The sequence below is a fragment of the Lathamus discolor genome, chromosome 19 (genome assembly GCF_037157495.1).
Source record: "Lathamus discolor isolate bLatDis1 chromosome 19, bLatDis1.hap1, whole genome shotgun sequence".
NCBI classification, from domain to species: Eukaryota; Metazoa; Chordata; class Aves; order Psittaciformes; family Psittacidae; genus Lathamus; species Lathamus discolor.
In genome coordinates, this window is record NC_088902.1 from 5554456 (window position 1) to 5580737 (window position 26282).

The following is a 26282-nucleotide window of genomic DNA, read 5'->3' on the forward strand; positions in this document are numbered from 1 at the left end:
TAGAGTACAGAAAATTAACCCTTTTTATTGATGCATTGCAATTGTTCTACATTTTTACCATATTATGTAGAAAATACTTAAAATACAAGCTACTTTGTAAAACCAAAGACAAACATTGAATCCAAAGATAAACTATGTTTTCACAATGGACCCTTTTCCCATATAGTTAGTATTAAATCTTTAAATAGCTATTTCTTCTGTTAAAATGATTTTTACATACCCCCTAAGTACATCAGCAATACAAACATAGCTGAGTAATTATCCGAAACTACCTGTACCTAGCGCCTTGTAAAAAGGAAGAGCACAACCATAAAAGAAAGTTAGGTTTTACACAGTTACTAGCATATCAAATACATTGAATAAAGTAGGAATTCCATTGCAATATCAAGAATTCAAGCAGAAATACTAACATTACATATAATGTACTGCTACATGTAGTGAGATAAGATATATTTCAAGCTGAATCGGAAACCACACCTTATATAAAGTTTAGCAACAAACAACCATGTGGACATGCGGAACCATTCAGAAGTTGAAATCAAAAGAAAAGGAAGCAGGGCTGTGCCAATCCTGTCATTGAGAAGCAATTTAGTTTCATGTACTAAACGAAAACGCCGAGTCGGAGGTAAATGACTGCACCCCATCAATCAGGTGCTAAGCAGGAAAGCCTCCGAAGCTGCCTCTGCAGGGGCTATCGCAGCTGTGAATACAGGTCAGGGAATGCAGGGTTTACAGGTCAGGAACCACATAGCCAAGTCTAGATGGGACCAGGGTCATCAAATCCTCAACAGGTGAATCCCAAACTGGTTTCAAGTACATTAAAGGGTTCCAATTTCTATCTGGAGATAGCACACTTCTTTAGACCATGAGGAGAGTCAGTTCTTGAACTGAATTGGGAGGCTGGATAGGTGAGGGTCTCCTTACAGCACCCTGAAATTGGGCAACACATACCGAGATCTCCGGGATCCAGAGGTGAAATCTGGCCCTCCTAGGCTGGGGGTTTTTGTCTGCCTGGTTTCTGCTGTGCATCACAGAGGAATCGCAGGGTATTTTTACGGAGTCATTTCCAACTCGTCCTCCTTGTTCCCGTTCTTTTGGGAACTCGGGCAGCGGGAAAGATGACACCGCGCTTTGTGAATACATCTGACTGGGTTTAATTATGGCCTAGTGACTCCCAATGGTCATTTGAATTGGTTTTTGTTAGGGAAGCAGGCAAGTTCTTCTCAAAATTATTAGGAGACTTTGCTAGAAGTCCTTCTTTTCCCTGTTAGGACTTCATGGAAAACACTTGTACTGTTTGTGAAACGGGGAATAACGTTTTCCTGAAACAGAGGAATTGCCTTTTGATGGAAAGGCACAACTCTGTACCCCAGAGGTATCTCAAGGCAAGTACTGAATGCAAGCAATGTACTATGGGAAAAAGGAAGAAAGTGCCTACAGCAACAGAGAGCATCGTTTACACCAGTGACGTGGCATAGCAAGATCGGTTGGTTATCCGCACGCTTACAGAAGGGCTCCGACTGAAAATACACTGAACAACACCGCCAATGCTACTGTCCAGTTCCAAAGTCCTCGATCCTTCCATCCGAAGAGATGCCAAGCCTTGAGCAGTTCGATTCCAGGTCAGTCCAGACTCTCTTCTATCAATAATGTGGAATTCCAGAGATGGCCTTTGCACTTCTTGGCACTCGGAGAACTGGCCTCTTTTCCACCAGGACGGAACAGAAACTGGGATTCACGGTTCCCAAAACCTCTTATTGCTGCAGTAACACGACCGCTCGAGCCAGTTTATCATCCGCTTGGACAAGGTACTTAATCTACGTACTGAGGATGGAAATGAGCATTTCCTCTGAACACTGACTAGGGCTACAGCTGACAAACCTTCCCAACAACTCCACATTAGCAGTAGCATTATAAAACTTTTAATGGTATTATGTGCTTTACAGCAGGCTCTCTTTGGTATAAATAATTCTATCACCAAGCTAGCAATATTTTACAAGAACTGTCTGCTCTTAACGTGGGGGAAGGTAACGCCATACTAACCTAAGAGAAAAAGTGATTGCACAGATTTAATCACTTGGGCAATATTAGACTAAACATTCCAATGCATTCCCAGCACTACCTTATTCGAAATGCACTGACAGACATTTAACAGTATATGTGCCATTGGCAAGGAAAAGCTTTAAGGAAACATCGCTTCACTCCAAACAAAAATGTAGCTTTTTTTTTTTTCCTTTTTTCCTTTTTTTTTATGATATTAGCATTAAAACTGAGAACAATGCACCTATGCAACATACTGCTGTTCTTGCTGTGATAAGCTTAGTGAATTGCTTCAATTCGACGGGGGCTTGCTGGTCCCTCATAAGGCAAGCTCACTGTAAACTCTAGTCACACTACATCATCATTTAAGGCACTACAATAAGGGGACACACCAAACAACTCTTCATCACACATACCTGTGCAAAACAAATCAGAAGGTATCCTTGTCTCTCATGAAGCTCTACTCCTCTCTCAGTGCTACAGTGATGAGCTCTAACCATTGCATTATATCACATACATTCCAACATGAATCAATTCATTTTGGTTTAAATACAAAGGATACATCAAACTCCATCCCCAGGAACGTTTAAGAATTAGACAAACACTAAGTACAGAATTCAAGTATAGTCACTACACATTTTGATTACAAAGACAGAACATTTGGGGTTAGCAGGAAGTTTTGCTTGTTATATTTTTCTAATCAATATGTACATATTTCATTTTATGTAAAATATTAAAACACCACCAATACAAAACTTCTAAAATAGTTTTAAATTCAGTAATAAACTTTAAAATCTGGATTTTTTTCCTCTTTTTTTTTCCTTTTTCTTTCTCTCTTTTTTGTTTTGTTTTTTTTTTTTTTTTTGCAATTCCTACATGCATGTACTGTATACAAGTCTTATTAAGAGTGCTTTAAAGTAGCTGTTGACATATCCAGGAGTATAAAAAGCTGTACACATCAATACAGTGATGGTTCGCTGCATGTCAAACTCCCTCCTCACTGAATCACACGAGGATTAAGAAAAACAGAACAAAGAAAAGCCCTGTGCTTCTGTGAAGGAATCCAGCTCCAGTCTAGGGCCAGCATCTCCTAAGTTAAGAGAAACCCAAGTTTAGAGCAATGCTGCGCTGTTTGGTCTCGGCTGAAGACGGCAGCATCCCGACAAAGCTGCTGCATTCTGTTACACAGTGAGAGCTCGAATACAGGTTGAGAAACAGAATCGTGTGATGAAGGCAATGAAAAATGCAGCTGGTTTATGGAGACACTTGAACTGTCAAGAACACAAAAGGGGTTTCAGAGTTTACATGGACTCCTGAATATGTAACATCGCTACAGGAGGCAGCTGCCTTGACCAGTCCTTAAACAAAGCAGAGCGGTAAACAAAACACATTGACAGTAACACGGAAATGGCTTTTGCAGAACTAAGAATGTTGTTAGAGACAACGTGAATGAGAGAACAAACGTTAACCTATGACGCTTGGCTTTAAAACTGCTCCAACAGATGAACATGCATTGCAGTTTGAGTGGAAAGATGGATTTGTGTAAGCTGCTAAAATATAATCTGCTAGTCTTCCTGTTAAAAATAGTCCTCAGGGTCTGTCTGCCAGGACATGGATGTTCTCTGCCCTTTGGATTCGCACAACAGAACAATTTTACATAAACGGGACCACGAAGCTTTTAAAAGCACCTATTAAAATAAAAGTAAATAAAAGTTTAAAAGCTGAGTGTTAGTGTTAGCAATACTGAATTAGGGTTGGTAACACTAACCAAGTCCGGTAACACTAACGTTCTGGTGCCAAAGCATGCTGTTCAGCCAGGGACTGAACTCGCTAGAGCTGGTTTTGAACAACACACACGCAAACTAAAGAAGGAACAAAACATGGAGAAACAAAAGAGAAATAAGAAGTCAGACAGCCATTACCAGGTTCACCAAAATTTCTTTTCCAGCACCCCCAGCCCACTGCTTTCGGGGAACTACAAGTATGAGTACTGGTTGATCTTTGTCGGGCTCAGCGGATATCCAGTGTAAATAGTAGATCCTCTGGAAGCACCAATATAGGACTGAGGAGCAAACTGGGGTTGGTATTGGGCAGGTGGAACATTTGCAGATGTCAGCAGACTCGGACCAACGCTCACAGGGACCTGGTGGACAAGCGTGCTGGGATGGGCAGCGTACGTGGTGTGCCGTGAGGAGCCCTGAGGAGAGAAGAGGTGGGCAATGGAGGTGGTGGAGCCCAGGGTTGCAGCAGTGGTTGGAGCATAAGTGTACATATGTGGCTGGCTGGACAGATGTGCACTTGCTGTTGCTGCTGCAAGGTGGGGATGCACTGGGCTGCTGTGCTGGAACGCATAGGGAGCCTGAGAAATAGTCGATGCAAGGGGTGCCACATAAGCTTGCTGCCTACGTGGGACAGCATTTCCACTTCTCTCCTGGGACGCCAGCACTGCTGTTTGCTGGTTCTGTAAGGAGAAGGAGTAGATAAGGTTAGTGGCTCAGAAGGTGAGTGTGGAAGGGTCAGCCAGAGCCTTCCGATCAACACCTCTGTTCTAGCTGCAAGACTGACACTTCTGAGGATCCTCCCTTCCCAGCTCTGTGAAACCCTCAGATTTGAGAAGGGTTATTGCAGCTTCTCTAAGACAAAGGTTACACTTCTCCTCTACAATGCGATCAAACTGCCATATCTGGGGTAAAACACTACAGAGCTGTACAAGCACAGGCAGGTCCTAAGACTGACTCAGCCCTTGAGCTCCTCACGCATCCCTTCTTTGGCACCTCAGTGTGAGTGCAGCCATTTTAGTGCAAAGCCCATCTTGTTCCCACACCAGAAATGAACTGGAGGTGTAACACTTCCTCTCTTCTAAATGGCTACTGCAGCTTGACTCAAAAGATCAAGAGGAGTGACACAAATTGAAGTGAAACTAATCTCAAAGTTTCAAGGGAAGTCAGGTGCTAGTTATTAGTTTGAGACACAAGGCCCAGCCTTAATAAAAGAACCCTTTGCCTTGAGAAACTTCACCTATACCCCCTAAAGACTTTACCTTCATACCTACAAGATAGAATCAGCTTCAGGGAACTGCTCTCCTCAGTTCTTTGAAGCTGATTCTCCTTGCCATACATCATAGTGTTTCTAAAGCATCATGTTCAAAGGTCAGCAGAAGTCACACGCTGCTTACCTGGCTGAGATTGAGAGGCTGCACACCATTTGTTACCACGCGATGTGAGCGGTACCCAGTAGGTGTTATACAGCATCCTGATGATTGCCCGCTCATGGAGGCCACTGGCTTGGTCTTACTGGTACTGCTCAGGATGCCTGAAAGATTTCAAAAGCTTAGTCCATTCTTCCCTCTAAAGTGCTGTGCCCTGTCTAACCAGCTTAGGCAACCAAAGAACACAACGGGACTATTTTTGTAACAAAGCCTTTCCTTGAATTATGATTAAAAATCTGACCATACAAGAAATAATCAGGGATATTTACATGTCTTTCTAAATGTGAAAAGCCAAATATATGCGAAAGGTAAATCTATCAATGAAACTGAAAACAGACCAAGGCTTGCACTCTCAGAACAGCAGCTGTGAAACCTAAAGCTGCTGAAGACCCAACACAGATAGTCTAAAACTTCAAGGACAAAGGTGGCAGGGATAATAGAGCAGCTGAGCCATGGTAAAAACCTACCTGACACTTGGGTAGCTACAACGCAGTCACTGAGCTGCGTCTTCAGTGGTGGCACAATGATATTCCGAGAGCTGGAGCTGTCAGCTGCCTCTCTAGTCGGTAGCTCCAGGGCACCGCCTGTGCTCTCCAGAGAGGCAAGTGTGTCTATGGCATAGGGGCTGTTCAGGGAGGAGTCGGAATCGGGGGAGTCATTAACAGTAACGTAGCTGATGACATTGGACCTCTGCTTCATGCTCAAACTGCAGGAAAGAAAACAAAAACCCAACCAAATAAAAACCAGATGTGAAATATTCTAGCTTTTCCCACAAGATACAGGAAATCTCCCTCTGGGATCTCATACCCTTCCTCCTTCTCAGCTGGAATTCTGATTAACTAGCGACACAAAGAGCACAGCAAACATCACAGATTTCTCTGTCTTAGGCAGTGCTGCTTAGCCTAGCCAGGCTTTGCATGTTCTCCACAATCCTTGATGCCTCGGCTCAGATCAGGACAAATCAGTACTGGCTGCTTAAAGAGACTTCCTACCTGGCAGGTTTGTATTTGCTGTCCTCTTCTTCATCAGTGTCACTGCGAATGGTGATGACACTGACAGGTGGGCTTGGAGTGTCTGGGATCACGATGGGCTGGTGCTGCTCTGGCACTAGGATGAGCACATTGGAAGAGGAGGAGGTGGAACGCAGAGGACTGCTGCCAATGAGCGAGTAAACCTGGGAGGGCACAGTCTCTACAGTTGAGCTGGGCCTGGAGGAAAACCAGTGCAGTATTCAGCTACATGTGGGCAGGCTGGGACAAACCAGCACTGAGAACAGGCAGGCTCCAGCAAGCTGGAGCACACATACAGGAAGAAACACAAAGAGAACCTCAGTACAGACATTCATACACGAGAGCGGCACAGAACACATCCCAGAAGGGACCAACACAGTGATGCTCTAAAGAGAACTGATTTATCCAAACACTGCCAGAAACCTGCCACCCCTTGCTCAACAGATGCCAATTCTATCACTTGTATTGCTAGGCCACCAACACACCCCCAGTGTGTAAGAAACTCCCCTTTGACCAGTACAGTAAAGCACCTGATCAACTATGTTCCTTGCACTCTCACTGAAGTTAGCATCGTTTACATCAGTGATTACAGTACAGACATATTTTCCACCACATCTTTAAAAGCAACTGTAGCACATTAAAAAGTTATATGATTAGAGGATGCCTTTGTGATCAGAAGATCAGTTTTTCACATCATAAAGGAAACTTCCACTCTCCTGGGTTCAGCTGTAACAGTTATGTTTCTCCTTCCTAGTATGTGGTGCAGTGCTGTGCTCTGGCTGTATTCTGAGCACAACACTGGTAACACACCAATGGTTTAGTTGTTGCTCAGTACCACCTACCCTGATCAAGGACACTGCAGTCTCTTGTGCTCTGCCAGTGAGGGGCACAAGAAGCTGGGAGGGAGCAGAGATAGGACACCTGACCCTAACTAGCCAGAGGGGTATTCCATATCTCATATGATATCCGTATCATATCCATATCCATGTCATGCCCAGGATAGAAAACTGGGGGGAGTGACCCAGAAGGCCCAGATCACTGCTCGGGTTGGGCCGGGTATCAGTCAGTGGGTGGTGAGCAACTGTATTGGGCATCACTTGTGTTATTGTTCTTATTTTCTTTCCTTCCCTTTTCGTTTTATATTCTCTCCCCTTGTTATTTCCCTTAGCATTATTATTATTAGTGGTGGTGGTAGCAGTTTGTATTATACTTTAGTTATTGGACTGTTCTTATCTCAGCCCATGGGATTTACATTCTTTTCATTCTCCTCCTCATCCTGCCAGAAGCAGGGGGAAAAAAGGAGGAGTGAGCAAGTGCCTGTATGGTTCTGAGCTACCAGCTGGGCTTAAACCACGGCATCTACAAATACACCCACATCTTTCTAGGACTGGAAAAGGAAGCCTTACTTGGCTGCGCTTGGTGCTGGCTGCTTGTTCTTCTTTGCTGGAACATTGCTGCTCTGCTGCTGCCTAACAACATGAGTAACTCCAACACTCAGAGGCTGTGCTGTGGCTAATGTCACATGGTTGGTCAGTAGCGATGGCTGCTGCATGAGAGTGCTATACTGATTTCCATGGGAATGTGCATTCCTGGAGCAGAAAAAAAACAAGAACAACCCCAGATTCCATGACTACACTGCAGGAAGAGCAAGCTGCACTGAGCCCCCGCACGACTCTGAAGGGAAGGGAGAAATTCTGTGCTATCCCGGGACACCACATATTCCCACCATTTGGCACAGAGTTGGACCCTGTGCGTTCCATACCTCCAGTCAGCCAATTGCTGGCTGCCGCTGATGGTCTCCGGAATCACGGCCGCTGGCTGAACGGAGTTGTGCAAAGCAACCCCTGGGAGCTGCTGCCAGGTGGAAGGAAGCAGAATCTGCTGGGTTCCCCCAGGCCAGGCCTGCTGCAAAACAACAAAGAAGACACACAGGTTCACTAGACTTCAGTTCCTACTGGGAGGAAGAGAGTTGTTCCAAGCAATAAACACACTCGTGTAGATTGTTAGCTTGCAGAGACAACGGCGCAACACTTGCGCTCTCTCAAAAGGTCTCAGTACAGTAAGAGACCAGAGTAAGAAAACCAGAGACATAAGCTTCCCCTAATGCTTTGCTAACCTTTTGTATCACAAATGTCACCTGGGGAAAAGAGGGTTAACACTGTGCAGAATACTGCACAATGCAGCCATATATTGTACTGTCAGATGCAGCATGAGTACTCAGGCCTTCTGCATGTGAGTTTACACGTGCTGCTCTGCAGAAGGATTCCAAAATATGAAACCAATTTGGTCCTTTCCTGGTTTTCTGCCTTAGAGGGCTCACACTGAGAGAGCTGAGACAGTGCTGTTATCTGGGAACGCACCCCGCTTCAACTGAAGTATTTAATCAAAAGGGACACGTGAAGATGCTGTAGATTCATGAATATTATCAATGTTCCAGTCCAAATTGACAAAAAGCAAGTTTTTTTCTAGGGGGAAACCAAAACCCCAATTAAATTTGGCAGTACAGTATTTCTATGATTTGGAAGCTCTACGGCTCTCTGTCTTGCAGTATACACTGCAAAACCATAAACCTGCTGCTTTAAATAAAGTACTTCTGCAAGTAACAGATCCACTTACTACAAATACCAGTTCCAAACAAGAAGCCTTCAAAGCAGAGAGCTGCTAAAACCTCTGCCAATGTAAGCGGAATAATAATAACAACATTAAAAATAAAGAGAAATATGTTAAAGTCACACCATGCGTCTTTCCAAAAGCCAACACCTGCACAAGACAAAGCAGAGAGTTTAATACAGCAAGATATAAATTCCCAATAAGAGGCAGAAATCGGGCCTTCCAAGCGACGAACTGTTTTGACAGAGGAAGGACAAAAATACGCAAAGCTTAGCAAATGGCTAATGCAAACTCAGGGGAAGCAGCAAGGGAGAAGTGTCGGAAGCACTAAAGGTGAGCAAAATCACGCCAAAGGCTCCCAGAATCCAAACAGAAATAGGAAGTCCTCCAGAGAAACTCAGAATCCAGGCTCATAGTCTGGAGAGCGCTGCCTCTGATCTCCACTGCTGTACAGGGGAGCTGAATGCCAAGTCCACTGCACACACACAGGAGAATAGAATTTGCCTGTTGAATCAGAGGCCCAAAATACGCTGTTGAAAACATCACTAACAAGTCACTTGTGTCCCAAGCTCTGCTATGGTCACCCCTTGCTGTTTACAGAGCCCAGACTGCAGCCTTTCAGCAGTCAAAACTCACAAGGAGGAAAAGGGATTCAGCCCTGGGTCTGCTCAGCTCAGGACCCAGGAGAACGCCACTCTCCTGCCTTCCCATCCTCAGAAACAAGGAGCAGTTAAGTTGGTTCACAAGAACTCAAACGAGTGCGTTTTCATTTCAATGCAGGTATGACTCAAGCAAATTCCACTTCAGCAGATGTCTCCCTCTTGGAAGAAAATGACACTCAAACTACTACTGAAAGCCACAAAAAACAACATGGGTCACATAATGGAATGTGCTTTGAAAGACATGTGAGGATACCAGCACTTAAGTGCACTGCAATGTTTTCATAAGCTTCACTTATCTGATTCTGGAGTTTGACAATGACTTCTTTGTGGCACTTGCAAAGCTGTTCTGATGCAGGTGCCAAATGAATACAGAAGAGGACAATTTTGGAAATACACACTTCTTAAAGATGTGTTTCTTCCCTTTCCCCCAACCTTTTAAGGAATTGTTCCAAATAGCCTAAAAGCTTGCTGTGCCATTTTGGATACTAGAGCTCACCTTTAATTTCAACCACGAAATACATATGAACTGAAAGCATCTGTGGAGAATAGTATCTTTATCTGGATGAAGCAAGCTACCTGCGACTGGCTATAAATAACAAAAGGCCAGAAAATTACAGAATATTCAACAGAAGTTCAGAGAAATGGACTGCTAAAGCAATACATTAAAGAATTTGCTGTCATTAGAGTTTTTAGCCTGTGCTTAATGACCTGAAACGTTTCTACATGCAAAGCAGCTTTACACATCTTGAAAACAAAATAAGTAGCTAACTTGCCAAGTAGTTCAATTTCTGGCCATCCAGGTACCTGTAGCAGAGTCAAGCTAAAGGCTGATTCCTTTGTATTCAACAATCAAAAGACAAAGATAGGAGAGTAAGCGAAGAACAAGAACAATTGTAACTCTTCTACAGTATAGCTTAGAAGAGCTTTGTAATGCTAAGCTAGTAAAAGCAATTGTCAATGGATCTGGATTCTTTACAGAGCCACACTAAACGTCAGAGTCAGACAGTGCTTCAGCAATGTTGGGGAGGAAAACAACAAGACATTAAGATGTAGCAAGAACACAGCCACAAGATGGCACATGCTTCCATGCCCTCTGCAAGTCGAAGTTAAAACAAAAACTCAGTTAGTGAACACAATCAAGGGAGGCAATTACCAGTACTGCAGCCGTCTGTTCTACTAGCGCTGGCCGGCCGGCTGCGCAGTTCAGAGTAAAGGGGACCGCATACTGCGGCGTGATGGTGGCTACTTGAGGATGAAGAGTTGCTACCATTAGTGGTGTACAGCTTCCCTGAAATGTAGATCAGGCAGTGAGTGAAACACACGTACTGAGGCAGGATAAGTGGGTTCAGCAATAGGGCCAGAGAAGGTTTCACCTCACTGGCATTCTATGGTGCTTGAGCAGACTCCAGAATTAATGGATGCAGTGAAACCAACACCCAGACTCTCTGGGCATGTTCCTCTAAGCACTTACATGTCCCTAAGGGGAACACAAGGAACAGGGAATTTGGGAACACGATTACTCCGATGACACAGTTAAAAAATAGAAAATGAGATAGCGTTCAGCTATTAACATTTTGCTGGGTCCCAGAGAGCAAGTTACACTCTGTACACTGCACTAACCATAACACAAACTGCACCCCTGGCAGGACACATTTACTATCATCCCTCCAAATTCACAATTCACATACAGTAGTTGTGGAAAAATATAAGCTAAGGAATTTAATAGAAGGCACAACAGGTCTTTTGTATCATGAAAGAGCAAAGTTATCTGCAATGAAACTACCGAGACACATATTAGTATATCAAATGTCTAATTAAAACTAGCTTCTTAGCATCCAATTTGCAGGCTCAGGAAAAGCAGAGTCTGGATTCAGATGGGCCTCCTTCAAGTGTATTCTGCTTTTTGGGTACCATTACCTGTATTATTACGCTAAACAAACCAGAGATCACAGAATGACACCAAAATCATTTGGACTGAACAATCTAAAACTTACTCCTCTACGAGTAGGTCAGTAAGCACAATACACTGCACGGAGAGTAAAACTCATGAAGTCTGTGTTAATGTCAGCAGGAACTAAAACTATGCAAATTAATAAAACGTGCACTTCCATATAAAGGCAATTACAATTTGTCAGTGAATAAAACCTGGGACTCACTGGGCACTCCCTACATATTAAAGCAGTACTTTTGGCATACGAAATTGTTTTAATTTACAACACATCACTGATGTGAAAATAGCATTTTCTTGTAATTAGTTGTGCATTTTGCTATCCCATATTGTTTAAACTGTAAACAACAGAAACAGGTATGAAACAGCTACACGAATTCACATTAACAATGAGGAGCCAAAAATCATTTTGCTGATTTGAAGATGATATTTTAACAGCAGCCTGTTTTTAGCAGCTGAAAACTCCACATTTATTCTCATTATTAAATCAAGATCCTAAAATAGATTCTATAAAATAGATTTGACTTTAAATATTTCAGGAAAAACACCAAAACACTGTCTTAGAAGTGACCTACACTTAACCTGTTGGAGTGTTCTGAGGACCCCCTGCATTCATCCCAGCACCAGAGGAGCAGCCAGGTTCTCCTGGATGGTGGGAGGAATTGCAGTGAACTTTATGGGGTTTGGTTGGTTGGGTTTTTACCTGTGTGAGAACACCAGACTGGATCTGCAGTGGCTGCGCTGCAGGTGCCTGTGGTACAATTGGGACAGCATTCTCCATCCTTACTGGGAATCCAGAATGCTTTGTAGTTGCCTGAAGTCCAGCTGTGGAGGACAAGAACACATCAGTACTGAGCAGCTTTATTATTTCTTTTTAGTTTCTTTCCAAAATCAAATCCCTACCAGATAAGGGTGGAAGACAGGGTCAGAGAAAGAGAAGGAAAAGCCATTCCCTTTAACAAAAGCATACTAATAAAACCCCAGCTGAAGTAAATACCTCTGCAGTCCCAGTATGCCAACGCACAAGTATGGACAACCAGTCCTCAAAAGCTCGGCTCTGCTCGTATCCACTATCTTGCCTTCAAGGAACACAGATACCTAATGCTATGTTCCTTGAGACCAAGTTCAAACGTTATGCTATCAGTGATCAGTTCTCATTTCCTATAAGCCCCTCCATAATAACACCATGCAGATCTAAGCATAAATAGAGAACTTTCAGGACTCAGCTATGCTTTGCTAACCTCACTTACCTGCAACTTGCAACAATGTGTTGCTAGCAAACTACACCACTGCATGGGTGCTTGTGAACTGAGACTCACAAGGCCAGATATTCACTCCTGACATACAAAAAACAGAGCACACCACTTTCTTATATTCACATAGCTCCAGCTCCTATCTCTACTGCTTTCTGTGGAATGCTGCTGTGTTCAGTTTGGGGGGAAAAACTGGTTCAGCGACCAGATGAAGACTGCAACCTAGGCAGGCAAGATACTGTCACCTGCTCAAGCATGACCTGGCAGAGAACTAAATTGCCTACACATGTCTGACCTGATTCTGTACTTACATTTGAGGCATTCACAGGGCAGTCTTCTGTACTTCATCAATCCAGTACAAATTAAACCTTCTCATTCCTACCTAACTGAAACTACAGTCTCACACAAAGGGTTTTTTCCACTTACTTTGAAAAGCAGGGGGACAAACAATGAACGTTTGCTGGAACGGGTCAGTCTGCGTGCAGATCTGGGTGGTTCCAGGTTGCAGGGAAACACTCTGTTGTGCTACTCCTGCAACTGGTGCTGCAGATGATGGATAAAGAGCAGACTGATAGTTGAGCAGTGACACATCTGAGTTCGCCAGGGAAAGAGTAGCAGCTGCAGTAGAGTTGGAAGCCAATACACTGGCCTAGGAATAAAAAAAGGAACAGAAAACGCTGGATTCATCATTTCTATTTGTTATAAAACAAACAACAGGAACCACCACTACTGCATCATGAACCAAGCACCAGGAAAAGGTTTCAGGTAAAAGGCACAAGACAACATAGGAGAATAAACATGAATTGCACCAACTTTACTTACACTGCTGAACTGACAGGCAAATGTGATCAAGCGAAAGAGACTGCTTTGGCCTGAGGTTTGAAAAACTAAAATTCAAGACTACAAATTCTAGACACCCATTTAAATATAGTGTTTTGCAGGATTTGGCCTGAAAGCATGGAATTAAGACTATTCCATTTCTTCGATCAATATAAAATGGCTCAAAGACTCATACCTGGTTGTGGACTGTATTGAGCTGGTTGTTAAAGCTCATTGTGAGATTTGTGCTTGTGTTAGGAGCAACATGAGTCGTGAATGGGCTCTTAATCTGATTCACTGTATCATACATATTAACTCTTCTCTTGCAGATCTCCATATTCTGAAAGCAGGATTTCACACTGAAACAGAATGACAGCAGGACAATATTAGATAAGTAAAAACAGGACGAGAGAGACACAAGAGATTCCCAACTTTATGAACGTGCCTTTAGGTTTAGTTTCTGAGGGCTTTTTTTAACCAACAACGAATGTTCTAAAACATGAAAAGGAATCTTATGAACATTCCACTCCTTATCCATGTCAGTGCTTTTTTTCAGATCAGCCAGAAACTGCAGAAAACAGCACTGACAGAAAGCAGAAAAGAAATCTAAGGGAACTTACTGATTACTGTGTGGGAAATCCAGGAGATGTGCCATCGTAACAAAATTATGGTTCAAAGTCTTCAGTGGAGTAATTCTCTTATCTGCATCAATTGTCAACATTTTCTTCAACAAATCAATGTATTCCCTTCGGTCAGCTTTCTCTGCCAACATGTCAGTTCCTTCTAAGTCTGTAGACATATTCACCTTGAAAGTAAGATGAGAGCAGGTCACACAAACATCAAATTAATTACTACCCAACAATTCAGTAACTTCACATCACATTAATATTTATTAAGCATTTCTATCTCTTAGCCAGCATAATAGTTTTAGATAGCACAGCTCTAACAACCAACCTTTCTCTTGCTCATTCTATAAAAGCAGTCAAACTTACACATGGAATTCTCATCTTAATGTGAAGTTGGTCTGTTCAATAGACAGCAACCAGGATTCATTCTCCACTGCCTAAAAATATGCCCCTCTTTCTATGTGCAGGGCTGTAAGGGGCTAACAAATCAGAACGACAAGATTCTGCATTCTCTGCACAGATGTAATTGCAACTGAAAACTGAGACCAACACATTTAAGATTCAAGGCCTCATGTCTTTAATACAGTGATTTCTGATGCAAACTGGCACCATGGCAAACCTGCATCAGTATTCTCAACAGCAGCTGGAACAGGACAGCTCCAGCACAGGAGCCTCGTTTTTAGATCCCAATGATGTATGCAATTGATATGACAGTATCTGTGTGTTACAAGACCTCCACCTACCTGCGCCATATCATCCAAACAATTGAAGATATATTTCCGAGCTTCTTTTGATTTTATTGCTGTCTCCAACTCATGTTCTTCCGGGGTCTATAAAAGAAAGCATTCATTAATATAAACTGAAACACTGCATATCGATGAAGAAAAAGCTGCAAGTAAAGAGCAGAGCCAGATCTTTTGCCTGCATTAAGATAAATCGCGTGCCAGGAGGCCAAACCAAACCAGCCCTGGGTTCTCATTTCCTCATCTGGAAAGATCATTCACTGCACAGCTGACAGTGCATTAGCCAGAAGAACTGAAGATTTCTGACTTAGGAAGAGAAGAAGCTGTAAGTATTTTAAATCCTCTTCCTTTTGCTGCTCAGCTTTAGAGGCAAATCAAGCATATATCTGATTTTTCTCCTGTCCCCTGCCAATACACAAATAGATTTCTGTTAAACTAACAAAGACCATCATGAAATACTCTGTATTTTACTCTTTGTATTGTCAGGAGATGACAACAAGATGACATACTTCACCAAGAATGAGCAGGCCATAATAAGTAACCATTATCTCAATTACTTTAACACCCACTCTTTGCTGGTCCTATCATGCACAGCTGCTATTGTTAGACCAGTACCAGGTCTGTAGTCCCTAAAATGAAACACACAGATCAGCTGTACTTGAACAGTGTTTCAAACCCAATCTCCACTCAGAATGATTTCATGGCACACTAAACCTTGGTGTGAATTGAAATCAAGTCCTCGATGAACAGACTAGAATCAACAATGCAAACCAGACAAACCTTTAGCCTCCACAGTGGGTATCCCAAATTCGGATCTCTGTTAAAGAACCTGCTTGTTTTCGTTCCCGCACTGAGAAGATACTCCGCTGGCAAGCCTTGAGTTTGTGAAATATAACGGATCTAGGAAAGAAGATTGAAAGAATGAGGACTCCCCATAGAAAGAACTCGGACCCAGCAGAGCAATCATCAGCTTGATTTGTTTGCAGCAAACAGGAAATTCCCTGTAAAGAAAGAATACCCAGATAACCGGAACTACAAAATCAGAAGGACTATCTCAAAGCCTTTATAAGGACATTTAACTTTTTCAATCATATTATCTGCAGAAATTCTAGGTTTTGAAAACATCTTTCTTATTTTTTGCCCAAGTATACGTGAGCTGTAAGCTTTAGACTTTACTGCAAGCTTTTGAGACCTGGAGAAAAATAACACCAATAGGCTTTTGCATCAGCAACATAAAAAGAACACATTTTGAGAGAGAAAATACCACAGCAGTTATCATGTACGTATATATAATTAAAGGCATAAGTATCCAAGCAACATTGCTGTAACTGGCTACAGAGAGCCTAGGCACACGATTCCAGGATAATGTCAGGGTAAAGCTCTCACCGTCCAAGCAAGACCAAACCTTTAGCACAATCAGATTCTTCTGGCCTCAAAACCATTTAGTAGAGCTTACATGTAACAAAAAAAATGGCTCAGAGTTCTGGAAAATGCCCCTGAATATTTGTGACAGTATCAATAAGACTCCGGTAAAGAGTTTCCAAAGACAAAAGGAAAAGGAAAAGGAAAGGAAACAGCCATTATGAAAAAGCATAATAATCAGCTTTCTAAAATATTCCAAATGTTGCCCAATTTCTCATGGTATTTGCTTTCCAAGATGTCACTTTTCTCACTGAACATCGCCTTTGTCACGACTCTCAAAGGAGTCTATTTAAAAGTTTAAGGGAAGCCACCCGATAACCATCAGTTATAGGTCCTTTAGCACGTCTCATTTCTTCTTTGCAAATCTCCTGCTATTCCACTGCACCAAAATCAGCTGAAGATTGCAGGGCACTTAACTCACTGTTATGACTTGTGATCCACATGAATGTGCGGACTCAATTTCTGCCAGTGTCGATCTGAAGCATCTGCAGGTGACTACCTTTTATACAGCTCAGCTAAGAGGTTTGTTAGTTTTGTAACACGTAACTCTTCAGCTGTACAGCCAAAGTGCGTTTAAAAAGATTGTGAATCCCAGCCCAGCCCATGGATGGGTTTCATTCCATTCCTGGAGAAGTCCATTCACAACTTCTGCCTGAACTTTGACTTGCCCCTGCAGAACTTCATGGAAGCAAATCATCCTAAGTTTTCAAGGGCAATTCAAGTATCAAAAGGAAGGACACGAAGTCACACCTCACCCTGCCTCAAAGGACTGCAAAATCCTGGCTATTAAGCAATGGAAAAAGCACCTCCTCCCCACCCACCTCCATAACTAGATAAGCTTCTCAGAATTACACACAACTCCGTATGCAAGGAAACCACCATGCCCTACCTCAGGTTTTTTCTAACTCATTCTGCTTATTAAAGTACCACTGTGTTTCCTTTGGAAATTTGTAGTGCTGGGAAGACAGAACACAAGTTTTCAACCTTAGTAAGTTCTAATGTGGTTTATCACAACTATACCAAGCACTGTAATAAGACACCACCATAAAAACCAGAGTGGAAAACTTACCCTCCAAAAACTTGTCATATAGGCTTCGTTGCCCTTTTAAAGGCAACTGACTAGCCCAGGTAATAATGCAACGTACCCATGGAAAGACCTAATTAGTTAAAGATGCCCTTTCAGACTCTTGCCCTTTTATTTCAGAGACAGCTTGGAGCTCACACTTAGCATTAAAGATGAGGTCTGCTGTAGGTATTAACAGAACAGGAATGATTGGCTTGCTCTGTCTCCACATGGAAAAACTGCCCTCATGGTGAAATTACAGAGGGTGTTTCAAGCCAGGGTACACACTTCTGCTTTGGACTGGAAGATATTTCAACAGCTTTTGGGTTTGGAAGCCAGGGGGTTAAGTATAAATTCACTCTATGTATTGGATAACGACATGCAACTCAAGTCAAACCACACAGAACTCTCTGGTTCTCTGTACGACAGAAACAGACAATGGGAATATCACAGAGGGAAAATGGACTTAAGATGTCAGACAACCGCGATTTGTACCAGATGAAATTTGATGTAGGATACACTGGCTTCAGAGGGTCCGAAGACAGATCACTGCAGCTTCGTTTGAACATTCCCACATCTGCCATGTGCTCTCACCTGATCGTACTCAGATGCTCCTGGATACAGAGGCCAGCCTAGAAACAGCTCAGCTATCACACAGCCCAACGACCACATGTCAATAGCTTCACAGAACGGTAAACCCAGTATGATCTCAGGAGCTCTGTTGAAAAGAAAGAAAAAGCAAAATCTTTGACTCTGAAAACAGGCAGTTCTTTTCCCTGGCTAACACCACTCCTTTTCTCCTCCAAGCACAAGTGAATCCCTGTGAAACCAAGCGATTTCACTTTAAAGCGGAAGATGTTTCCTCCAGTGGCCTAACAGATCCCAACCTTTTTAGTACTCAGTGGCACAGCTGGGTTCGCTTTATTGCCATGGTGCCCTCCAACTCCTAGGTGGCCTTTATACAACAATGCTATGAAGTCACCGCACACAACCTGGCCTAACAGCATTGACAAGAAAAGTTCTGGCAAAACAATGACTTTTCTCAGAGGAAGGTCTCAAGAGCCCAGGTACCAGCTGCAGGAGGCTGCCTGCTTCCACCCGGAAAAGAACAGCACCTGCAGAGCAAGTCACCTCTCTTCAGAGAGCTGCTCTGTTTCTATGAGCAGGTTTTCATCCAGGGTTTGTTTGGAGTTTCCAGTTTAAAATGGATGGAGAGCACACAGCTGGAGGTTGTGACGGCTTTGCAAGGTTGCATTACAGGTTTCTGTGCACTGAACCACGCCTAATGCAAAACTTACCTGCCTGGCCTAGCCTTTAGGAGAAGGGGATGGAAAAACCTAAACTCCAAGCAGGATTTGCTTCTGCAACAGGGTGGAATTTCAGGGAGATTTTTGTCTGGAACTGACTCATAAAACAAAAGGATGCTTTAGTACAACTCTTCACCTACACACAGCTCTGAAACAAGCCAATGCCATTCTGTCAGGCTAAATGCTGGTCATACATTTGCATAGAGCATCAAACCCAAGTGCTGCAAAAACCCCTGTGTGAGCTGGTGTGGGAATTTACTCTGGAAAGTACAGGAAACACGAAACCCTTGATCTTCTTCATGCATCACTAATACAAGCACAAAGGAAGACAGATGAGTCCTGTTTTCTGGTCATGACTCAGGGAGCATCCCACAGTTTGTGGGGCATTCCTTGTGTACAGCATGGATATTTCTGTTTTTATTAACAGAAACTTCTTGTAAAATAAAAACCACAAATTTCTGTGTTTTTAACAGAAATAAAAGCTCTGGAACCAGTTCTGCTCTTTCCACAGAGTTGTAAAGAACAGGGCTTGCACAATGCACAGGTGTCAGCAGATCCTACACTCGCCTTCCTCAACTGTTCCACCCGAACACTGCTCTGTTTGCACATGGCAAGAAGTGACTCTCCAATTACTCACACTGTGTCGTGGTGACACAAATACAGCTTTTGTTTTAGGAGACTACACCATTACCATTAGCAACAACACACAGTTGCCCCTGAGAAAGCACAAGATCTAGCAAGAAAAGATGGATGAACCAGGTGTTTGCTGCAGTGAGCCCATAGCTCTTCCCTATCATTCAGCTTTAAAGAAAGGAGGTTCTACTATGCCTGAGCCCCCCAAAACAGAGCCATGATGTACCTTTAGTAATGAGAATAATAGATAATCTAAGTGAAGACATCCTGACACTCACTCTCCTTGTCATTGATCTGTTTCCAGCTTGTCTATCCCTGACAGTAGCCAGCTTTCAATGGTTTCACTTACATGAAAATAGAAAATGGTTATGCAAATACGGTAATTATTTGATACATCTGAGTGCTGAAAGTCCTGCTGAATATCTGTATTTTAAAGAACTGTGCCAGAATAGCTCCAAGTTCCATAGGCTAACACATGCAAACAAGAGGAAACCATTTCTGTAGCACTTTATTCTTCACAAGCACAGCAAGTACAATACAGTCATTCATACATTAGTCTATCAGTCACCATCAAACTGTATTGATCCTCTTGTTCATCCTACTTATGCAGGAATTTCCAATCCAGATAGGATAAAAACCTGCCGTATAAGGAACGTTGCATGTGTAAGCTTTCTTGGTTTGGACTGGCAAACAAACTAAAAGCGGTTTGTGAACAAGCAGAGCATGCTTGAAGCTTCACAAGTCCATTAAAAGAACCCCACCAAAAACTCCAATGGAAAGAGAGATGAGTGGCACCAAAAGCTGGATGTGACATTTGTTAGTCTTTAACTACAAGCTGGAACTTAGGTATTCTGAAACCTCAATACCAAAATGACAGCAAGATGAACTCTATGCATTTTATTCCCTGAAACTAAGTAAGCTCTCAAGAGCCACCTGATTTCATTTCGATTGCAGGACAGAGCTGATAAATCAGACTCTCTCATATCCTTTTACACCACTGTAATTAGTGGTCTTATGTAGGCTGAGCGGGACAACTGGCAGAGGTCACTTTCATAGCTGGTCTGTCAGAGATTAAAGTGATTTTACTATCTTAAGCTCTTAGAAATAGAAATGAGCAACATTCCTTCTTTGCATACAAGCTTGCCAAACTCTTGACTTCCAAAGCTGGCAAATGTGCTCAGGCAGTCTCTGAAGAGCAGGATTCCCAGCAGTAATTGAAAAATCTGAGACTTAACCATTTCAGAACACACCATGTTGACACCTGGGTGTCCAGTCCTACACCTTGTGAAGGATGATAGTAATATGAAGCTTGTACAACTGCAGCTAGTAAGCCATGATCATCACTGATCACCATGACTGGGACAGAAGTGGGTCATGCAGCCCAAAGGAGAGGTAAGGAAGGGATATTGGTGCACCCTGCACTCCCTCAGCACCCAGTGCCACCTTCTCATGGCCCAGATTGTTCAGTCCTTCAGCTTAGCAGCTTCAATTTGCAGGTGCCTCTACAGGAATCAGGAGGTAGGGATGTGAGCAGGACTCATAGGATGCTGCACTTACACATACCATGGGACATCAGTAACCCTCACTCTCTGGACAGCAGGGAGATCAGTCTTCCCAAGGATTTTTTAATGCAAGCTGTCTGCTTCCTTTCTCTTGTTTATCCTCCCCAGGAAAAACAAAAGCATCCACACCCTTCTCACCTGATGTAGGAAGCACATACTCTCAGGTCAGGAATTACCCCTAGTAGATCTTAGGACTGACACAAAAACTGCTCACTGCATAAAACATGATTGTCAAAAGTCCATGCCTGGTTTTGGAGCCATAGAATTCTTCATAGGCACTTCTGCTCACACTTTAAGTCATGCTCCATCCCAACTGAGTGATGCTCACAGAGGCCACGGCAGGCTGACAACTGCCAGCAGCACAGTCGGAAAGTGGAGTGAGCAGGGCTGTTGGACAAAATGCCCTCCAGCAGCACTGGGCATAATTAATAAAGGAAGGTTTTTTCCTTCAGGGTGTGTATATCGGAAAACTCACCTTAGAGTGCCTGAGCCAGGCTGGTTTAGAGGTTGCTACAGGAGACAGAGGTTACATAAATGCCAGCAACAGGTATTAAAACCAAGAAACTGAGCACAGAAGATGATGATTATTCTTAATAGCTGACAGAGAACCAAACAGCCTACACTGTTTTATTAAACTGGAAAAAAAAGTCCAACCTGGAACTCATGTGAACACCAATTTACTGTGAACATGATTAAGAAATCCAGTTCTCCCACCATAAGCTGGTTTGTACACCATCTCCATCAGCTCCTAGATTATGGATTTTAGTAATCGCCACCATTAAGGTAATTACATATCACTAAATATTAGATTTCTACATCACAGCATTCTTGCCTTCAGTCAAGCAGCCAGCCTTAAACACCAGCTACTCTCTGGTTATTTGCCTTTCTGGCAGTGTCAGTCACCCTGCATCAGGGAGGTGGAAGTGGCTGGGAGTTAGTGCTGCACACAAAAACGAAGCAGACAGCTTCCTTCCCAGCAAACCCTCTCAGATACTTATCACCCCTTGCTGCTTTTGCCTCAGCCAAATCTGGGTTTAGCGATACAGAAACTGGAAAGCACTATATGCCTCCCCAAATTGCTGTGCTCGCATGTGTTGCAAGTCAGATAGAGCTGATTCTTGATCAGTGGTTGCCTCTCCTAAAGCAACAACAGAACTGGTAATGCATTTTAGATAGCGAGCATTTTAACAGAGCTACAGCACATACAGGACAACTGCGTTACAGAAATCAACAATCAATAGTTTAGAATTGGGAAAATAGGTGCCAATGAGCTGAGTGAAGATCATGAATGGATGAAATGCCTGTAACAAGTAAAAGAAAAAGCACAGGTACTCAGTGGAAGAGGGAGTAAATAAAAAACCAACCTCAAAACAAAGGGGAGCAAGAATACAAGGAGTATGAGGAATGAACAGACCAAGCCTACAAGCTTTCAACTGAAGCTCAGAGGATGTGGGAAAGACATCAAACAGGGCAGAGACACAGGGTGGGGTGGAGTGTCTCGAGTCCTCTGTCTCGTCTCAGCTGGAAGGACTAGATACTGGTTAAGTTCTGTGTCAAGCGAGCTCACATTCCACCAAAAGCCACCCTAACACAGCAGACTTTTCACGTCCCTCTGATACCACAAGTACTTTTCTGCATCTATTTACTGAAGTTCACTGGTACTAGGATTGAAATACACACTGTTAACAGAACCAGGCTGGAGGAATAACTGAAAGAAAAAGCACAGCTTGCGCTAGCTGCACAGTTTCTGAGGTTTGACATTTTTGCCCAAAGTTTTTAATTCTTAGGAGCTGGGCAGAAGCCATTTCTACATTTTCCTAGGGGAAGCAGAGATGTAGCTCAAGAGGGTTTTAAAAGAGCTACAGGTCTCATGAAAGCTTGGCTTATCCAGGGTTGACACAGGAAGTCATGTGCTCAACAAAGTGGCTTCAGATAAAGATGGAATCAATAAAAAAAAGCAGGACAAAAAGACATAGGAATCCTTTTGACTTTTCTCCCTTCTAAATGACTGCTGTTAATGGACTGGTTTCAGATCATGGCAAGCTCTCAAAAATTCACTACTTAGTAGCCACATACTGCTTCCCCAGGTTGCTACTAGACACATTGCCACAAGCTAGCAACAGGGTAAAACTTACTGCAGTAATACAGGCGAAAAGGGAGGTACTGGACTGCATGATGTCACACTCACAAAGCAGAAGTTCTATTTATTTACATAGAAATTTGGTGGGGGGGAAACAGGAACCATGCAGAACATGGGACAGACTGATCATTTCCTCCTCCCCCCTCAACTGGGATTAGACCTAATGGCAGAAGAATTACCTATGTGCAGAAACAACCCCCTAGCACATCATCAGGAGCAGCTTTACTTCGCTCACACAGCACATGAAAGCGAGCACTGTGTCAGTACTCACCTGTAGTAACGTGACTGCAAGTAAGTGGAGCACACTGCTTTAGACACATGGCTGGCTGAACCGAAGTCGATCACCTTCACTCTGTAGGGCTGTCGTGCAGGATCCACCAACATGATGTTTTCTGGTTTCAGGTCAGCATGTATCAGACCCAAGCTCTTCAACTTCATCAAGGCAGTAGCCACTTGCTGCAGAATTGGCCGGATGTATTTCAAGGGCAATGGACTGAATTTGTTTTGCTTTAAGAAATCATATAAGTTCTGTTCCAGCATCTCAAATACAAGGCATGTATGATTCTTGTGTTGAAAGCACTCATAGGAGCGAACAAAGTTGTATTCATCAGCATTCTCACTGCTCAAGCGAGAGAGGATGCTCACCTCTATCTGGCCCTGCCTAGCGTAGGAAGGATGGTTTTTCAGGATTTTGATGGCTACAATCTCCTTTGTGCTACGCTTCCAGCATTTTGCCACCTGCCCGAACGTCCCTCGGCCCAGGAATTCCAAGACCTCATAGCTGTTTGTCATAGAGCACAGGATCTCATGCTGGACCAGCTGGTAATCACCTTCACCACTGGAACTGCTGCTTTTAGTGGTTACCGTGGTGGTTGTGGCCGCAGCACCCACCGCAGGTCTGTTTTGCAGCATGAGAGGTGGATGTTCCTCAATTATTTGCACACTACCGTTGCTGTCGACCTCTTCACTTTTCCTTTTTAATCCACATTTTTGGTATGGTTCCAGTAAAGAAAGGTTGCTCCTACGTGTTAGGGTTTGGCTGTTCTGGAAGGACGCTGTTGCACTGCTGCCTGTGCTGTCAGCTGCTGTAACTGCAACGTGCTCAACTGAAGGAGCAGGGAGCAGGAGGTTCTGATCGTAAGCAGGGATGCTGAAGTTGGCTACCTGATGAGAGGAGCTTGCTTGCCCTTGAGCTGCTGGGAGGTTTTTGCTGTGGGTATAATATGTGTCACTACTGCTCTGTCCTGAAACATCCCAGACAGAGAGCTCCACTTTCAGTTTCTTGGCACTGCAGAAGGCACTCGAGGATACTGACGGAGAGGAGAACACCTGCAGCTGTGAGGCCATACCTGAAAAGGGAGAGGAGAACTCATTAGGACTGCTAAATGGCGGCAGGTTGTGACAGAATGAGATCCTCCATCTGCACAACAGAACCAGAAGTGTGTTTCTAAGCGCCATATGGTACCTATCACCTAAGAAGGTGGCCTTTCGAACTGCTGATCCTAAGGGCATCCACAGAGCAAGGTCTGCAGTGGAACTACAGCATTTTACCTCACTGCCGACACCATAAGAAGCAGGCAGCCCTTTATCTAGCCTTCTGAAGGCTAAAGAAACCCTGACATGAAACAGGACAACAGTGTTGAGGAATGGAAGCAGGGAGACACCACAAAAATTAACTCCATCCCCCCCCCTATTTCCCTACAGGAGTAAAAATAAACCCGACCCAAACTGAACGCACAGATGTTGACCGCGATGGCACAGCGCGTCCCACGGGGACCGCGCACTCCGCGGCAGATGTACGACATGGAGCGCCACGACCTGCGGGTGAAGACGAGGCAGGCGTCGGCAGCCGCCTCGCTGGAGCCGGCGGCCAGATCCCGCAGCGAGCGGGAGAGGAACCGCCGCCGAGGGGGACCCTCGGTGCCCTGCCATGGGCGTGCGAGGGGCGGCCGCTGAGGCGGGCCCTCGGTGCTCTGCAGCCAGCGGGCGAGAAACCGCCGCCGGGGAGGGCCCCCCGAGCTCCGCAACCAGCGGGCGAGAAACCGCCGGCGGGGGGGACCCTCCAAGCCCCGCAGCCAAGGGGCAAGAACCCGCCGCGTAGCGGGGCGCGCCGGGCCCCGCCACAAGCTGCGCAAAAGCAGCCGTCGGGGCGGCTCCCCCATGGCCGGCCACCAGCGACTGAAAAGCCGCAGTCGCGGAGGCCGCTCCGAGCCCTCAGAGCGGAGCAGGCGGCGCCGGCCGCGTCCCGCTCGGGGCCGGAGTCCGTTGTGACGCTCTGAGGGGGTCACAACGGCTCCCCCGCGCGCCGTGGAACTCACCGCCGGTTGGACGTTCTCAGCCGCGCGCCGGACCTGCCTGCGGGACACGCGGGGGTGCGGAGCCCCGCAACGGGTGCGTCATAGCCCCCGCCGCGGCCGCCGGCCCGGCCCGCTCGGCCCGCGCACGCCGGGGGGAGCCCCCAGGCCGCTGTTCCGCCGCCGCCGCCAGGCTCCGCCGCGCTCCCCCCGCCCCGGGCCCGCTTGGGCCCCCCCTTCCCGGCCTGCGCCGCCGCCACGGGCCCGAGCGCTCCCGCCGCGCCGCCCCGGGACCCCCGCGCCAGACTGAGCCAGCCGAGCCCCGAGCCGGCCAGGCGGCCCAAGCCCCACCACGTGACCCCGCTCCTCCCCTGCGTCGCCTAGCGCGGCGGAAGGGGGGGGCCGCGCCGGCGCCGCCGAGGCGGAAGCGGCGGGGCTAAGGCCGGGGCCCCGCGGGCACGGGTTTGTCTTTGCCCTCTCGGCGCTGGCGGCTCCGGGGTCGCTTCACGGCTCGGTACCCGGAGCCCAGGATCCTCCCCGGGGACCCGTGCCCCGCTGGAGCGGCCGGCGAGCCCCCCCCGGCGTGCGTTAAGCGAGCACGGAAGAGGCAGCGTGCGGCCCGGAGCGGAGGGGGAAAGCGAGCGGGAGAGCCCTGGCTGGGCTGAGGGACCTGGGGGCTCAGATGGAGAAGGCTCAGGGGGGACCTGATGGCTCCCTACAGGTGCCTGACAGGAGGATGGAGCCAGGAGGGGCTGGGCTCTGCTCCCAAGGAACCAGGGATGGGACAAGAGGAACCGGCCTCAAGCTGCCCCAGGGCAGGTTTAGATGGAGCTGAGGAACAATTCCTGCCCCAGAGGGTGCTCAGGCATTGGAACAGGCTGCCCAGGGCAGGGCTGCAGGCACCGGCCCTGCAAGTGTTCACACAGCGTGGAGACGAGGCCT

At 45.2% G+C, this 26282-nt stretch overlaps 1 protein-coding gene across 2 annotated transcripts; it reads right to left on the reverse strand.

Annotated features, from left to right (window-relative positions):
* Positions 1-25525, reverse strand: HIPK1 (homeodomain interacting protein kinase 1). 2 transcript variants are annotated; one of them, XM_065698189.1, is made up of 16 exons: positions 25365-25525; positions 23318-24395; positions 17999-18122; positions 15700-15819; positions 14920-15006; positions 14171-14355; positions 13747-13909; positions 13158-13380; positions 12182-12303; positions 10684-10818; positions 8021-8160; positions 7665-7847; positions 6241-6456; positions 5716-5954; positions 5216-5352; positions 1-4501 (listed from the first exon to the last, which is right to left on the reverse strand). In XM_065698189.1, exons 2-16 carry the CDS (start codon positions 24391-24393, stop codon positions 4016-4018), a joined length of 3636 nt encoding a protein of 1211 aa, XP_065554261.1. In that variant the 5' UTR covers positions 24394-24395; positions 25365-25525; the 3' UTR covers positions 1-4015. The 2 variants fall into 2 exon arrangements, with proteins under 2 accessions (XP_065554261.1, XP_065554260.1); XM_065698188.1 differs by having other exon boundaries at positions 8021-8163.
* Positions 25526-26282: the final 757 nt, after the last annotated feature.

Coding starts and splice junctions, on each gene's coding strand:
- HIPK1 (XM_065698188.1), bottom strand. CDS start 24,393: ATGGCCTCACAGCTGCAGGTGTTCTCCTCTCCGTCAGTATCCTCGAGT. Junction 13,381..13,746: donor TCAATACAGTCCACAACCAG/GTATGAGTCTTT, acceptor TTTTATTCCTAG/GCCAGTGTATTGGCTTCCAA. Junction 12,304..13,157: donor TTGTCCCCCTGCTTTTCAAA/GTAAGTGGAAAA, acceptor TGTCCTCCACAG/CTGGACTTCAGGCAACTACA.